A 17,942-nucleotide genomic window follows, 5' to 3' on the forward strand; every position below is an offset into this window, starting at 1 on the left:
GCATTTTGTAGATGGTTCACATTGTGCGCCTGTAGAAGGGAAGCAACCATCTTCCCAGACAGACACGCCCTTGATTCCTTTCTGGGTTAAAACTGGTTCTTAAATGTTTTTCACTTTCTAAACTTTGATAGCTAGGAACTTTAGCCAAATGGGAATCTTTGCCACATCGTTATATAAAACTTTGATGTTAGGTTATGTTCATATATAAGTGGAAAATATGATTATAAGACCCTGTATCACAAAAAAGTAGTTCCAAGAATGTTCAGAGGTAGTGCACAGTGAGCAATGACAGAGTAGTGAGTTAGCATGCTGACATTTGTTCCTTGTAGTTCATCTGTTTCATGACTGAGATATATGCCATGCCTCAAATCTGCTCCTCGTGTATTCTGGCAGAGAATGATGTCACTGTATGAGTTGTGGAGTTACTGCTAATATCACAGTGGAACAGTGGTTAGTGTCACTGCCCTACAGTTGCAGAGATCCAGGTTCAATCCTGACCTCAGGTGCTTTTTGTGTGGAGTTTGTGGGTTTCTTCTGGGTGCCTTGCTTTCCTCCCATGCACCACATGCTTTGTTGGGTTAATGATATATCATAAATTACCCCTGGTGTATAGGTGGATGGCAGGAGAATCGGGGGGGAGTTGATGGAGCTCTGAGAGAATAAAATAGGATTAGTGTAGATAGGTGCTTGATAGTTGGTATGAACATGGTGGGCCTGGGACCTGCTTCTAGGCTCTATGATTATGGCTGTCTGATCTGCTGACACGATCCCTTTGCTGTCTATTTGTTCTTGGCCATTCTGTCTTACCAGCATGTATAACTTTTAACAGAGACATGAGATTCTGCAGATGTTGGAATCTGGAGCAGTACACACAAAATGCTGAAGTAACTCAGCAGGTCAGGACCTGATGAAGGGTCTTGGCCCGCAATTTCGACTGTTCATTTCCCTCCATAGATGCTGCCTGTCCTGCTGAGTTCCTCCAGCATTTTGTGTGTATTGTATAACTATTAAGTTTACTTGGGTATTCCTAATTTTAAAACCGAAAAACATTGTCAAGAACTATTCGATCACCAAATGGGCTACTTACAATATTTTTATATTGTTCTAGAAACTGCCATGGATAAGAAGGTCTATGCTCAGACTAACAGTGACTCGGAATATATTTATGCAGTTTACAAGTAAGTTACTGGAACTGTCTGAAGGTTTTTCAACTGATTGCTGTTTTTATTTTAAGGTCCTCTGTTGTAAAGTAAGACCTTTGTAAGACTTTTACTGTTTAAAGTAATTCTTTCAGAAGAATTGAATGATAACAGGCTAGTCCATATGTTTTTGCCATTAATCCTAATTATTATCATTATCTTTTTAACACAATCTTTTCAAAACATCTTGCTTCAAATGAAATATTTTAGAGAAGTAAATTCCCTTATTATTGTGCTGGATAAGTAATCAATTAAAAGGCAGCTGTGGGTCTGGAGATCATTAGTAGTTTTCTAACAATAAATAAAGATATTTGTCTCAAATACCTTTTGCTTTCTTATTAATTGAAACAAGCAAAACTCCCCATTCTGGCATGGATTTTAAATCTACTTTTATCAGGTGGTTGGCCATTAACTCTCCTGATGACATACTGACTGAATTTTGCCTGATTTGTGCCATTTCTGATTTTACTGTTTGAAGGTCGCAGAGTCAGCCTTCAGCAGCCAAACTTTTGCAGGTTGAGATCCAATGATATCATCAGGTCCTTACTGTAACTGACACAGCTCAGCACATCATGGAAACCAGCCTCCCCTCCATGGACTCTGTCCATAGTTTTCACTGCCTTGTTAAAGCAGCCAGCATAATCAAAGACCCCACCCACCCGGGACATTCTCTCTTCTCCCCTCTCCCATCAGGTAGAAGATACAAAAGCCTGAAAGTGTGTACCACTAGGCTCAAGGACAGCTTCTATCCCGCTGTTATAAGGCTATTGAATGGTTTCCTAGTATGCTAAGATGGACTCTCGACCTCATAATCTTCCTCATTATGACCCTGCACCTTATTGTCTACCTGTACTGCACTTTCTGTGACATTTTACTCTGCATTCTGTATTTTACCTTGTGCTACCTCAATGCACTGAGTAATGGATTGATCTGTATGAATGGTATGCAAGACGAGTTTTTCACTGTACCTCGGTACAAGTGACAGTAATATTCCAATTACAGTTTTAACTTCTGCTGGAATGGGATAACTGATCAGGAGGGTCTCAGGATGTAAATACTTTTAAATGTCTTTTTTTTTAAAAAAAAAACAGCTTTTGATTCATTTAAGGCAGGGTTACTCCTAAAACACCCTCCCCACCTGCAGCATTATAAGGTGGCCCGTTGGTTAAAAGTGAGCTGCAGTTAATTAAATTGTCAACACAATTCCTGATGAAAGCTTCGGGAGGTAAAAACTACTCTTTCAGTTATAACCTCAGTCTTATTCAATGTTTATCAATATTTGTGAGTTTCTTGTCCTGTTTCTACCACATCTGCAGAAGAAAGTTATGCCTGAAGCACACTGGTCAAACTGGCACATGCAGTCATACAAAATTATAAAATTGACATTTGCTTATATATGTTCTCATGCAGGTAATGCCTTTATCAAACATTCACACGGGCTGGAAGTAGAATTCTTGAATTGCTAGTGTGATGACGGCATTTCCTCAAAGGTGTTAAGCAGAGTATTCTGGAATTTTTATCAAATGACTCCAAGGGAATGGCAGTAGATATCTGAGACAAGATGATTGATAGTGGATGGCTGACAAAATAAGCCTTTTTTCACAGTTGCATACAATTGTGCAGAGTGGAGCTTGAGTATGCTATAATGTAGGTAATCATTCTACTTCGTTTAGGATTAGCAACTTGATTTTCAGCAGAATGAAAATGCCCTGGTTTTGGTCTGACTTTGTTTATAACACATTTGGAGAAGGAAAGGAACATGAAAAGGCTCTCAGAATCCTACACTCTTTCACAGAAAAGGTAGGTTTATTATCAGATAAAATAAAACATAAAATGTTAAACACACTCAGCAGGTGAGGCTGCAACTTAGAGGAGAACAGAAGCAACAGTTTGAGTGCAAATTCACTGTCAAAACTGGAATATTCTTACAGCTCAACAGTACTTCAGTACAACTGAGTATGTTCAAAATTACACTCAATGTTAGTTTTCACTTTCCACAGATGATGCCTTGCCTACATTTTATTGTTATTTGAGGTATCTAGCATTTGCAAATTTATCTTTTGCTCTATTGATTTGCTTTCTTATTTTTTTTAAACTCGAAGGGAAGAACAAGGACTTTAAAGAAACATTTTATAATATGTACAAATAGGAACATAGTCTTTAGATGTACTGAACAATTTATTGGCACTGTGTACAGAATTAGTTTTTTGAGACAATAGTGAATGGGATGTTTGTGGCTGAATTGCCATTTCAAGCAAAAGAAAAACACTTCCAGTCTGTATAATTTGTTTTTAAGCCTTTAATTAGGAATCAAGTGTGGATTCCTCCCTTTTTGAGGTATATATAATGACAAGACACTGATTTTCTAACAATTTTCTCTTTTTCCCAGAAGAACTGACTCTTTTAGTATTTAGGGTCGGGTTCTTTGTTGAAGTGAAACATAAAGGAAAAGACACAATCAGTTAGTGCCATCAGGCTGTGGAACTCAGACAAGTGTTGTCTTCACTTTAGGTAGTTCATGCACTATTTAAAGTGAACCTTTGGGTGCATTAGGCAAGGTTATCTTGTGGTCTGAGGACATATTTTTCAAATGTTGACCTGAAATGTTGACTAATTGTCACTCCACAGATGGTGCCTAATGTGCTGAGTATTTTCAGCATTCTCTGTTTTTCTTCAGCTCTCTAACATCTGTAGCATTTTGCTTTTGGAGATGTTGGGATCTGATGGCTGTTAGCTGGAAGTAGGAGAATGAAGGTCTAGGGAGTTGTCTGTGATACAACAATTACAGTGCATTCCAATCACTTCCAAAAACATTCATTTGTGAGGCATTTTAGGTGATTGCTGAGAAGTTTCATAAAATCAAGAATTCTGAAGAATTTAAGCATTCCAGTTCTGATTCAGACTTCAATACACGGAGTAAGAAGTGCAAGGCCTTTCTTGATGTGCTGCTCAATGCGACCTATGAAGATGGAGAAAAGCTGAGTCAGCAGGACATTAAAGAAGAAGTGAACACGTTCATATTTGAGGTAAGATATAACATGCAGAGACACAGCAAGCTGTTTTAGTTGATGTGTATGTAGGAATAAATAGTAATACAAGGGGTAAGATTACTCTTAATTAGTGGATAGACATTTACTATAGTTAGGTGATATTCTTTTGTACATGGTTAATAGAGGGTTAACACTTTAATATTGTGGACCATGTAATATGAACTAATTAATTATTTATCTGCAAATACATTTTATAATGCAATTTCTTGGCTATTTATGACATATGCATAATGTTTTGAGGTATATTAAAAGCCTTATTACATCCCTTTATTTCTGAGTTAAATCACAGAAGTAGGTCTTTAGGCAGATGTCTAGTCTGCTTGAAGTGGAGTGGTTTGCAGGAGTCTGTTTGTACTAATGTCGTTCCAGAGAAAAGGAACACCTTTAAGAAAGTGCAGAAAAATCTGAGTGAACAGATGGTGGCATGAGAGAGAGACTACTGCTGCATCTCAGGTCCAGGGACCTGGGTTACATCTTACATCAGGTGCTGTCTGTGCAGAATTTGCACACTTTCTCACTGTGACTGCTTGGGTTTCTCCTGGAGGCTCTGATTTCCTCTCATGCCCCAAAGACCTGTCTGTAGGCTGATTGACTGCAGTAAATTGCTCCTTATTGTAGGGAAGAATCAGAGGGGCATGGATGGGCATGTGAGAGAGAATAAATTCCAGGGCTGCAGGGAAATAAGCTGAAGGAGAGTGAGACCAATGGGCTTGCTGTGCTGGGAGCTGGTATGCACTTGATGGGCTAATGACCTCTTTCTGTGTCATGATGAGCAAGACTACTGAAAGGTAAATGGTTATTATGGAAGTGAGCAAAAAGAACCAATATAGATGGTTAAAAAAAAGCTGAGGTTTTGGGCTAGGTGAGGTGTATGATGAGAGGAAGAGAGATAGACCCAAAACAGTGAGATTGTTATCAGGGAGAGAAACGGGGATAGCAAGAGAATTGGATTTTGAAAGCAGTATTTTAAATAGAAGAAGCCATAAAAGCAGAAGATTTTGTATGTAAGTGGCCATCACATACAAAGGCAAGGAGGAGTGGATAATCCTGTCGAGGTTATTGGTTAGTCTATTTCAGTAACGTCTGTGGAATATCAAAGATTATTGAAACCACAGAGAAATTTTGGTGTAGAAAATTTTCGTGTAACATTTTGCAGTAATCCTCTGCTGTAATGAATGTATTCCTTTTTTAAAAATTTCTTATCACAATGATTTAAAGACCAGAAAAATTTGGTCAATATTCCCTGGACTAGTGAAGGTTAAACAAATAAGATGGATAAAAGTGTAGCAATGGTTTAAAAGCATAGATTGTGACAGATGATTCTTGTTGGTCAGTAAATCAGTATATGTGGGCATAACTTAAATAATATTAATATTATAAATATTTCCAAGCAAAGATATATTACTGTAACATAAATAAAGCTAAGATGTCTACATTTTCTGCATTCCTCTAATTCTAATCTTCTGATCATCTATGATCACCACACCCTCACTGGCTGTGCCTTCAGCTGCCAAGGCCGTATGCTCTGGAATTCCGTTCCAGGAACTCCTTATCCACTCCACTTAATTCTCCTTCTTTAAGAATTCCCTAAAACCTAAACCTTTGACTAAGGTTTTGGCCATCTGCCTTAATATGTGGTTTGGCTTCAGTTTGTTTTTTGCCTGATAGTGCCCCTGTAAAGACCATTGGGCTGCTTTTGCTACATTCAACATACCATATTAATGGAAGTTATCATTGTAAGATAATTAGTTATTTGATAAACAGCAGAATTCAAAATCATAATATGGTGAGTGTTGCCTTGATAAATTGAGAGGCCTTGCAATACTATTTTATATGTTGCATTTTCTGAAAGTGTTAAATTTGGTACAGTAAGAATATAAGTACTTTGATTTTGTGATTTTTTTCTTTTGGAAGAGTGTTCTCTGTGTTTATTTGCCTATCAAGTTCAGGAAGGAATTCAGATTAGCACGAGGGAAGCCATGCTCTGGGTCTCCACCAGCACTGCCTGTAGTTGTCTTTCCAGTTCTTTTTCTTTGTCTTCTTCTTCTTCAGCTATCCCTTGGAATTGAGGATGATTTGCTTTCAAGCCAGTTCAGTAGGTTCTGCCGTGGATGATGAGTCCAATGTGAGAACTGCAGACCCATAGATTGGCAGGTGATCTGACTTAAAGCTTAAACAAAGTCTTCCAGTTCTTCTGCCCAGTTTGAAGCCAAAAGCAATTTTTTTTATTCAAAGAAGTTGTTTCTTGCTTTTCTGTTGACCATAATAATTTCCACGACACTTTTATAAGGTCCTTCAGAAGGTGCAAATTGGTAATCTGTACTTAATATGTTTACTGGAAGAATTAGTCAGAGTAGCTGAGTTTAAGAAAAGATTTGCTAATTTTGGAAAATAAATTGTAAAGGGAAAGTCTGTTAAAAATGGAATATTCTACTTAAGTTGGCCTGTTTTCTGTGCTGTAGTGTTCTGTAGTTCTATGGTTAAGTTATTAGTTACAATAGTTGTCATTTTTGTCAAATAAACCTCAATTAATAAAACAGACTATTTTAATTTTTAATTCTGTTGTTTAGTTACACTGACAGCTGTTTGTTAGCCTCTTCAAAGTACTATGAAAATGCTTCCAGCATATGGAAGATGATTTTTTTGACATGAATGACTTTAAGTGTAAAGCTGTATGTCTTAAAAACAGATCACTTTCTACTTCTTCCATCAGGGTCATGATACTACTGCTACTGCAATAAACTGGGCTCTTTACCTCTTGGGGTCCCATCCTGATGTGCTAAAGAAAGTTCAAGAAGAGCTAAATGATGTTTTTGGTATGTTCCAATATTTGCTTTGAAATATTGAAAGTCATTGGTATTGCATTGTACATCATAGTAACTTAAGAGATCTGAAATATTTTAATATATTAGTAGAATCTTTAATATGATCGGGACTACATCTGAATATGTTAGTTGCTAATTAGACGACACCATCTAATAAATCAGAGTCAGTTTCATATGTATTCAGATGGCACCCAGCTCTAACTCACACCACTTCTCCTCTCCCCTCCACTGTTTCTGAATTGTCAGATTGCTACAAGCAAAGTCCAACACTGAAGGAGCAGAAGTTACCTCCAAGTAAATATTGGGAATTATGAATACATTGTGTTTGGCTTCCACAACACAGCTGTTTTCCTTATCATCCAGCTCCATCCTCCTCCCTAATAAACATTCACAACCAAATCAGACTGTTTGCAATGTTAAGCTTCAAATCACACATCAATGCCATCACCAGGATCACCGGTTTTCATCATCAGCTGACTCTCCCCTGCTTCTGATGATCGCAGATTTGGAAAAGAATAGACAGTACCTAAGATAACATGGAACCTAGAAAGGCTGTTAAGTAGCCACACACTTAACATTGAGTGAGTAGGAGGTAGGTCTAATGGAGAGGAAGAGTTTGATGAAGGCATGTAGGACAGAGAATAGAGAAAAGTGTGAGATTTGAGTAAAGGCAGAAGGAGCCTGAGAGGAGCCATGACCCAGTGAGCTTGGAGAAGAATGACCATTTGGTTTCAATCTTTATGATAGGGAAGTCCATGACCTCCTTCCACATTATTGGAGGTGATGGAAAAAGAGGTTTAGGAAGGCAGTTTGCTAGAGGAAAGAAGCCAGAGACTAAAAATTTTGGGAAGATCTGGAAAAGTGAGCAGTTTGGCAAATTGAGAGGGTACCAGTCACCACTTTATGTCGTCCGTTGAATCTGTGGTAATGACTAAACCACTAAATGTTCAACTCTGCACCCTATGGACTTGTGGGAGCGAAGAGACCAGGTGAGTGGCCTGAATAAAAGGTGACAGTTTTAAGGCAGACTAGGGCATCAAAGTTGAATATTAGAGTTTAGTTCAATATACTAGTAGCTGAAGAAATACAGTGGAAAATTGAAAGTCAAAGGCTAGAAAGTTGAGATTTTGAAATAGAAGATTCAAGCTACTTTTTCCAGCATCAGAAAGTGAGGATAGAGGGTTGGGAAAGATGAGGTGGAAGTGAAAGTGAGTGAGGAGTAATATAAGGAAATGAGCTTTGATGGCCTTATCTGAGCTCATGTGAAGTGGCAAGGTCAAAGTGGTCACCACCAGTATGGTTTGAGGATTGTACAGTGAGGTGGATGTTAGAGGTAGAAAGGTAGATAATAAACTTAGAGCAAGGTGAATTGGGAAGGAGGTTGAAATCATCAAGGATGAAAAGTTGTCAATTTATCAGTCATAAAATATTGATGGTGGTTGGGTTGGTGTAAGGAGGTACTGTGAACTTAGAGTACTGTGTTCAGCTCTGGTTGCCTCATTATAGGAAAGACATGGAAGCTTTAGAAAGGGTGCAAAGGAGATTTACCAGGATGCTGCCTGGATTAGAGAACATGTCTTGTGAGGAAAGGTTGAGTGAACTACAGCTTTTCACTTTGGAGCGACGGAGGATGAGAGGCAACTTGATAGAGGTGTATTGGATTATGAGAGGCATATATAGAGTGGACAGCCAGCACCTTTTTCCCAGGACGCCAATGGCCGATACCAGAGGACATCCATTTAAGATGAGTGGAGGAAAGTTAAGGGGGCATGTCAGAGGTAGTTTTTTTACATAGAACATTACAGCACAATACAGGCCCTTCAGCTCATGATGTTGTGCTGACATTTTATCCTGCTCTAAGATCTATCTAACTCTTCTCTCCCTCATAGCCTGCCATTTTTCAATCATTCATGTCCCTATCTAAGAGTCTCTTAAATGTCCCTAATTTATCTGCCTCCACCACCTCTGCTGGCAGTGTGTTCCATGCACACACCACTCTGTGGAAAAAAAACTTACCTCTGAAACATACCTTTCTTCAATCACCTTAAAATTATGCCCCCTCATGTTAGCCATTTTTGCCCTGGGAAAAAGTCTCTGACTGTCCACTGGATCTATGCCTCTTATCATCTTGTACACCTCTATCAAGTCACATCTCATCCACCTTCTCTCTAAAGAGAAAAGCCCTAGATCGTTCAACTTATCCTCATAAGACATGCCCTCCAATCCAGGCAGTATCCTGGTAAATCTCCTCTGCACCCTCTCTAAAGCTTCCACATCCTTCCTATAATGAGGCAACTAGAACTGAACACAATACTCCAAGTGTGGTCTAACCAGAGTTTTATAGAGCTGCAGCATTACCTGGCAGCTCTTGAACTCAATACCCCGACTAATGAAGGCCAACACACCATATGTCTTCTTAACAACCCTATCTACCTGTGCGGCAACCATGAAGAGTCTATGGACGTGGACCCCAAGATCCCTCTGTCCTCCACACTGCAAAGAGTCCTGCCATTAACCATGTATTCTGCCTTCAAAGAGAGGGGTGGGTGCCTGGAACGTACTGCCGAGGGTGGTGGTAGAGTCTGATACAGTAGGAACATTTAAGGAACTCTTAGATAGCCACGTGGATGTAAGAAAAGTGGAGGGTTATGGGCTCTGTTGGAAGGAAGGATTAGATTGATCATGGAGTAAGTTTATATAGGTCGACACAACATCGTGGGCCACAGGGCCCGTACTGTGCTGTTCAATGTTCTATGAAAGAGTCATGACATATCAGAAAAAACTCTATAAATTAATATAGTTAGTGTCTTTTTACAGATGATAGATCTTACTGTAGTAAAGAATTTCAGAAATCAGAATCATAATTTCAGAATCAGAATCAGGTTTATTATCACTGACGTATGTCATGAAATTTGTCATTTTGTGGCACAAAACACAAAAATTAATATGTTACAAAAATACATAAATAGTGCAAAAGAGGAATAATGGGGTAGTGTTCATGGACCATTCAAGAAATCTGATGGTGGAGGGGAAGAAGCTGCTCCTTCCTGCTGGTAGTAACGTGAAGAGGGCACATCCTGGATGGTGAGGGTCCTTAATGATGGATGCCGCCTTCCTGAGGCACCACCTTTTGAAGATGTCCTTTGATGGCAGGGAGGGTTGTGCCCGTGATGGAGCTGGCTGAGTCTACAACCCTCTGCAGCCTCTTTCGATCCTGTACATTGGAGCCTTCATACAGATGGTGATACAACCAGTCGAAATGCTCTCCACCGTACATCTGTAGAAATTTGAAAGAGTCTGGTGACATACCAAATCTCCTCAAACTCCTAATGAAGCAGAGCCACTGGCATGCATTCTTAGTAATGCATCAATGTGTTGGGCCCGATAGATCCTCTGAGATGTTGATGCCCAGGACCTTGAAGCTGCTCACCCTTTCCACCACTGACCCCTCGATGAGGACTGGTGTGTGTTCTCCTGACTTGCTCTTCCTGAAGTCCACAATCAGTTCCTTGGTCTTGCTGACACTGAGTGCAAGGTTGTTGTTGCGCTGCCACTCAACCAGCTGATCTATCTCACTCCTGTACAACAGTGTGTCATTGGCGAATTTATAGATGGCGTTTCAGCTGTGCCTAGCCACACAGTCACGTGTAAAGAGAATAAAGCAGTGGGCTAAGCACGCGTCCTTGAGGTGTGCCTGTGTTGATTGTCATCAAGGAGGAGATGTTACTACCGATCCGCACTAACTATGCATCTCCCAATAAGGAAGTTGAGGATCCAGTTGCAGAGGGAGGTACAGAGGCCCAGATTTTGAAGCTCGTTGAGTTGTGTGAGATAATTATAATAGGGTTCATTAACAACAATTTATAATTATAGGTACATATAAACAATGTACTGTGCATTTCTTGCCTATCCAAACTGCTTGACATTTGAGAACGTGATATTCCACTTCCTCTATCTACTCTTTCTGTGTCCCTGCCTCTTTCTCTCCCTGCATCCCTTCCCAGCCCTTCCATGGACACAATTATTACCTGACTATCTTCGCTTAATAATTTTGCACAAATATATATACATGGGGTTCATCTAAAAATTAATTTTGAATTTGATTATGTTATTATCAGGTAATACTGATCGTACTCCTTCGATGGACGATCTGAAGAATCTCCTATATCTACAGTGTGTTATTAAGGAATCTCTCCGTTTGTACCCTTCTGTTCCAATAATTGGCCGTACTTTGCTTGAGGATTGCTATATTGGTAAGTTGGTGTAATCTCACTTCTCAAACAAGGGCAAGTAGCATCATCTGTTTTCATTGTTTTGTGGAATAACTTGAATCTTGCTACTTGACATAAAGTTTGCATTGCAGTATTTGATATAAAAGGTTGAATTATTTCATGGAATGAGTTAATTATGCAGCACAAAAACAGCCTAATTGGCTCAAATAGTTTGATCCTTATGCTATTCTCGAGGACCCTCCAAATAGCAGCTCTATTTTGGGTTTGCTTTCCAAGCAATATCCAGGCTTTAAAAATAGGATCATGTGGTATCACATTTTTGTGTATTATGTGACCCAGTTTCTATGACAAACAAAAGAATTGAGAATCACTGAGAATGAAGATTGCATGAAGTATTCTTCCACAGTTCTCTGTATATCAAGTGCACAGCTGCTTCTTCTTAGGCAGTCCCTTGGGATGGAGGATGGCTTACTCCCACTCTGCTTCAGCAATGACTGATGAGGCCAATGTGGGAACTGTGGACTTTACAAACTGATGGAGCAGGTGATGGTCTTGGCGTAGTTTGTGGGGTGGTGTGCTCCTTCTACCACATACACAGGACTTCTGTGTGCTCGTGATGCGTGGCCTTGAGGTTCTCAATGCGATCACGATTGCTACTTCTCTACTTTGAGTGGCCGTGGACCAGAGATTCTGATGAGTCGGTGGGAGACTGCATTCTTCATGGAGGCTTTGAGCGCATCCTTGAATCTTTTTCTCTGCCTTTAATCTTTTCCCTGACTGAGCTTGGAATAGATGTCTGATTTGGGAGTCTGGTATTAGGCAATGTGAGTTTGCTTTCTGGGAAATATCCAGGCCTAAAAATTAGATCATTTAACACCACATTTTTGTGTACAATGGAATCTAGTTTTTATGAAAAACAAAATAATTTGAAGATCAGCGACCATGCAAGTTGCACAAAGTCTATGTTAACTCTGACCATCGGCAACAAACCCTGCCCTTTCGATTTCTGGCCCTGCCCAATTGGCCTTTCTCCCAGCTGACAGTCCCTGACATTAGTTTTAGCCTTCAGACTAATCTGATTTTCTGTGCATGTTATTCTATAGTAAGGCTTTGTGCCCAATGAATTTCCTAGCAGTGGGTCATGAACAAATCATTTGTTAGCCCCCTGCAAACCATCATAGTCGCACACCTATTGACGCACCACCTACTTTTCATGTAACTACTAGTTTTAGCAAAAGTGGTGCTCCTTTACTGAATATTCTGCATTTTACCCTGCCAAATATTGACAATTTTTTGATATAGCAGAGCTTTATCTTGTAAAGACAATATTTGTTCTTTTGAGCAATACAAATAAACTTTTGTTGCATTTGATGAATGTTTTGATTTTGATATCTCTGGTTATAAGTTTTTGTTTAAAATTGTGTTTTCAATACTTTTTCTATTCTCCCAAAATGTTTATGAATTATGATGAGGGATACATAAGCCTTTCTCACTGCTCATATTTTGGTGGGTGTTTTGTTACGTTGGATTCCATTCACTTTAACAATAGGCTAATTTTCCACTGTCAATTTTAATGGTTGTAGAAACACCTGTCCCGAGTATGTGTAGTCATTTTTAAATGAGACAGTATTAACCAGTGATGTCATATGTCATACTGTATATAGTACTGACCAGTGATGTCACATGCCATAATGCATAGCTCTAATCACGTTACTTAACCAATGACTCCAAGCCTGGTAAAGAACAAAATCTTGAAACAATGTCACTAGTGCAACACAGGCTGTTAGCAAACCAGTAGTCCAACTTACACAGCACCTGATTTTTGTTTCATTAGATGATCAAGATAAATGGGGGTGCTGATGTCTCCTTGGAAATTTTATTGCTTTTATTAGTTAGCAGGCACCACAAAGGATTTCTCTGAGAGTCGCCAATGTTTATGCAAATATTGTTGGAGAGCTTTATGATATTGGCTAGAAATTTATGGCTAGAAAATTTGAATTGAGCCATGAGAGCTACCAATGTGCCTGGTTTATGAGTGTTTAAAGGTTATTTGCAGAGTCCTAGTTTATCATTATAAACCATCAAATTAAGAGATATCTATCTGATGGTGTGATACAAAGCTGGGTCACACTAAGGGTTCAGTTGATGTTAAGTGGCATAGTGTTCAATTATGTTAGTATCCAGTTAATGTGAGCCTTTCCCAGTTCCACCACCTAGTCAAAAGCTGTCAGATTTCAACATATCTCCTCGCATCCAATTCTGGATTTGGATCAATGTTCCATTGGATAAATGTCCACTGAGTTAGCTCAATGCCTAACCCTGGTTCATGTTTTATTTGGCTGTGGGAACTATTACAATCCAACTGTCATGAAGGAGTGATCAGCCTTGGCGGGTGTAAAGTTGGTTACAGTTCGGTGGTATACATTACACATCATGTACATTAGGTTTTAAATCAGCCTGTGAATACTTTTGTTCAAATTTCTCCAAAGGAATGTGTGGAAGTATGAAAACCAAAAAACCACCTCACTGCTCATGCATTGAATTTGTGAACTTTTGTATTGAATACCTATTACTAGCTTAAAAATTTTATTTAACTGCATAAGGGCATTTCTTTCACAGAAAGTAAGACATTACGTAATTACACAATTACATAATGATTTTATGTCTCTGCATAATATTTTCCTGAGGACAGTTGACTGAGTGAATGCAATTAAAACTATCTGTGTTGTATCTTTCAACTTCTGTTTTTCAGGAGGGTTTAAGGTACCCAAAGGAGTCAATGCAATGATCATTCCTTATGCACTACACAGAGATCCAAGACACTTTTCTGACCCTGAGGAGTTTAGGCCTGAGCGATTTATGCCAGAGAATTCAAGTAAAATGAATCCATATGCCTTTATTCCATTTTCAGGTGGACCTAGAAACTGCATAGGTATGTATGCCTCAAAGTGCAGTACATGTAACATGCTTTGTATATAGCTATTTCCCAGGATTGTAACAGTAGCATTCTATTATTGTCTTAATAATTTAAGAACAGATGGATGGAGGTTCTACTTTGGGCACAGTATGACACCGGGTGCAACATAACGAATTTCTCCAAAGAGCAGTTACGACTTAAGTTTTTGCTCAAATTAATTTGCATAAACCCGACTTAAAATTTTCTGCAAACAGATGGCATAGTAGAATATCCTTTTTATCCCATATTCATCACAAGATATGAATTGATCTATTGAAAGTAGTAACCTATTGCAGTTTTATTAATAATGGTGAAAATGGGGTTTATCACAAAAATTGCACCAAGGATTTCAATTAGCCAACACATTATTTTCCAATGGGCAACTAAAATCAAACTGGTTACCAAATATATGAATCCCAGCCCCCACCAGGGTTGGAGAGTTCCTGCAGCCAGTAGGTAGGAAGTAAAGGATTCTGCAGAGGCTGACAGATCTGCTCAAAAGGGGTGGGGACCTTGTGAATCTGTGCAAGTTGGGGTGATATCAATTTGTAATGCGAGGCTGAGCAGAGAAACTATATTGGCTTATTTATGATACAAGATCACTTCAAAAGTTGCTGGTAAAGAAGAAGTGGAAACTTTCCTTTGTAGAGCCAGAAGGAATGAAAGTACTTCTCAAGGCTGTACAATGAAATTCAGGGTTCATTGGCTCACAAGCCCCATTTCTGTACCTCCAGCAGGAACTTCCCAAAACACTGTCTATATTGCTTCCTAATGCCACTGACATATGAGAAGTTAATCCATCTGAGGAATTTTCCACATGGAGCTCCTTTCTAATTAAACCTCTACCCACCAGCACAACAATCTTCCACAGAGAACAATAGAAGATCAACATAGCTTAAAATGACAATAATATAAATATTACTTTCCTGCTTATGTAAGCTCCAGTATCACAAGAAAGCTTAATATAAACTGTATCCAGAGCTTTACTTACTCATTGTCAATTGCCAGAGGCACATTAGTTAATAGATCTTGATATGCTCATCCCTGCCATCTCCATTACTGGCAAGGGTTCAAACAAAAGGTATATCTCAGGGTCTCCTGAGGTGAGCTGTAGACTTCTCAATCGAGTCAGCATCAAGTTTTCCTGTCTGTAATTCCAGAACATTATCTGCACCTGCTCTCAGCACATTCCACCGCACTGAAACTGCCATTGCAACTGGCTCTTGGCTACAACATTCCAATTCTCTCCTCTTCCAAGATCCATTTTTAACAGCAACCTGTCCAAAATGATATCAGCCATATCCCAGTCTGCTCCAAATCCTCTGTCACTTCTTCTTTTGGTAATCTCCATTGCTTATCTGTTCATCAGTATTTAGCAATCCAAATGTTGCTGCTTGTTTTGAAATAACTTTCTTTATGGCTTCACCCCATCGCTAGATCCTCTTTAGCTACATGTACAAGTGCTTGCCTTTTGCTGTTCAAGTAATAGAGTACTAGAAGGTTATATGCACCAAGAGGACGCTAGTCAATCCATTGTGTCCACTTTGAGTAAAATAAAAAGCTATGTGGGCTTTACTCACATCCTGCCACTTGGTTTGTGTCCTTGTAGTACATCAGCTGGTTTTGAAATGCTTTATTATCTTAAAGGCACTAAAATAGTGCAATTGAGATGATGTCTTGAAATATTATAACTAACTTTTTGTTCAATTTAGGACAAAAATTTGCAATAATTGAGGAGAAAGTAATCTTATCATCTATTCTTCGAAGATTCCAAGTAGAAGCAAAGCAAAGTTGCGATGATATCCATCCTGTGGGAGAATTAATTCTGCATCCACGAGATGGTATCTGGATAGAACTTCACCACAGAACAAAATAAATTTTGTCAGGGGGGTGCACCTACCTGTCATAGTGCTGGTTAAACTGATGCAGGGAAATTTGTATAATTTTCTTCCCCTGACCGAGGGGCATTAATTTTAAAAATACAAAAATATTTCTTAGAGACTACATAATTTTTTCATTTTGCCTTAATTTTTTTTCAGGTGTATTGCACTAAGGAGCATTTTAAATTTAGAAATGGTCTTTGTTGCAAAACTAACTGCTTGGATGCTTTTGATATGTAGCTTCTGCATGAATGCTTTCTATAATCGTAGAAAAAAAATGATATTGCTATTAATATTACAATGAGCACTGGATTACCAATCTCAGTGCATAACCACTGCAGGGCAAATAAGTCACACTGATGGAGTTGAGGGATATTTGTAATTCTTAATTATAATTGTTATGGACTCAGTGAATGTCCCTTTAAGATAGAGTGTGTGTGTGTGTGTGTGTGTGTGTGTGTGTGTGTGTGTGTGTGTGTGAGTGTGTGGGGTGTCCTTACGTCAGCAGAAGATAAAGGACGTAATGATGTTGTTGAAGAGGTCAGAAGAAGAAAGAGAGAGAAAGAGAAGAGAGAGAGAGAGACCAGCCTGCTAGTTTCTCTGTCGATGGATGAGAAACAATAACTGTGTCTGCCACTGAAATCCATGTATGGAAATTGGAAGTAATCCAGTGGAGTTCACTTTGTTGCTGACCTGTAGAAGGAAACAGGTATTTGTGTGTGTGGACGACCACGATTTGGATGCTTTTTGGGGTGAGGAAGTCACTACCGAGTAAACACTTAAGTGTCGCTTGGGTTCCATCGTGGAACATTTGGATTTCGTAATTACTCTCCCTATGCTTCGCTACGTCTACGTCTTATCTTCAGACAACGGTGGTTGTTGAAGAAGCCCTTGCTCATGTTTCACCTTACGGCTTGCAGAACTGAACTTTAAGAACCATTCCTGAACTTGGAGTTTGGGACTTTGCCACACACGAAGAGTTTAGTTTTAGGGGTTAATGTTCAAGGTTTAACATTTTTTTTTGAATTCTAACATACTAACATTTTTACTTTTATTTTATGTATTATCATAAGTAGTAATTAATAAAATAGTTTTTAACACTGAATCATGCTCAGTGTGTTTCTTTTGTTGCTGGTTCGTGACATAATAAATGTTCCTTGTGAAAACCTTAAGTTTCCTTTATCTGCCTTGGAACAGCCTGTAAATGTGTTTTGTTTTTGTAACAACCCTATTGTTGGAGGAAATATTTCTATCCATTACTCATTATAAATATAAACTGCATACAAATCCAGATGGAAAATTATAATAATGCTTATTTCACGTATAAAAATAAAAAGCTAATTGAAGCTTTTTTGTTTTTAAAAAAAAAAGGATTTTTTCCATTAAACTCAAAGTGAAAGAAATAAGAGTTCTGTTCCAGGGACAATGAAGTAAATGAAGAACCCTTCTGATTTGTATTTAATAGAAACAGATTAGAGATTTAAAAAAAAAATCAATGGTATAATTTTATTTTGGTGGTTGTCCAAAAGCTAGCAATAGTGAATTGGGTGTCTGTCTCACAGTTCCTGTTTTTTTTTGCCTCCTGAAGTCAAAGGAAATTTGGGCAAAGTACAAAATGGGCTTTCACTTTGAAATGTCTGTCATTTGTCTTTGCCCAAATGAATCTGTATTCCCAGGTGTTTTCAAGATTATTGAATTTAACTTGAATGTTTAAGTCTGCTGTAAAAGTGGTTAGATAGTAAATAGAGTGAACAAATGTAGCAGTTTATAGTGATGGGAACCTAAATCTGGATTCTTAAA

At 38.7% G+C, this 17,942-nt stretch overlaps 1 protein-coding gene across 1 annotated transcript in view; it reads left to right on the forward strand.

Moving 5' to 3' along the window:
• Positions 1 to 17,263, forward strand: part of LOC127581820 (cytochrome P450 4V2-like) — a 39,904-nt gene extending 22,641 nt beyond the window's left edge. Inside the window, exons 5-11 of the mRNA XM_052036573.1 lie at positions 1,109 to 1,178; positions 2,873 to 2,999; positions 4,034 to 4,225; positions 6,963 to 7,065; positions 11,193 to 11,327; positions 14,059 to 14,238; positions 15,975 to 17,263. Coding sequence (XP_051892533.1) covers positions 1,109 to 1,178; positions 2,873 to 2,999; positions 4,034 to 4,225; positions 6,963 to 7,065; positions 11,193 to 11,327; positions 14,059 to 14,238; positions 15,975 to 16,138 — 971 coding nt within the window. The 3' untranslated portion in view covers positions 16,139 to 17,263. The remainder of the gene's footprint in view (positions 1 to 1,108; positions 1,179 to 2,872; positions 3,000 to 4,033; positions 4,226 to 6,962; positions 7,066 to 11,192; positions 11,328 to 14,058; positions 14,239 to 15,974) is intronic.
• The last annotated feature ends 679 nt before the right edge of the window (positions 17,264 to 17,942 follow it).

The sequence above is a fragment of the Pristis pectinata genome, chromosome 2 (genome assembly GCF_009764475.1).
Source record: "Pristis pectinata isolate sPriPec2 chromosome 2, sPriPec2.1.pri, whole genome shotgun sequence".
NCBI lineage: Eukaryota > Metazoa > Chordata > Chondrichthyes > Rhinopristiformes > Pristidae > Pristis > Pristis pectinata.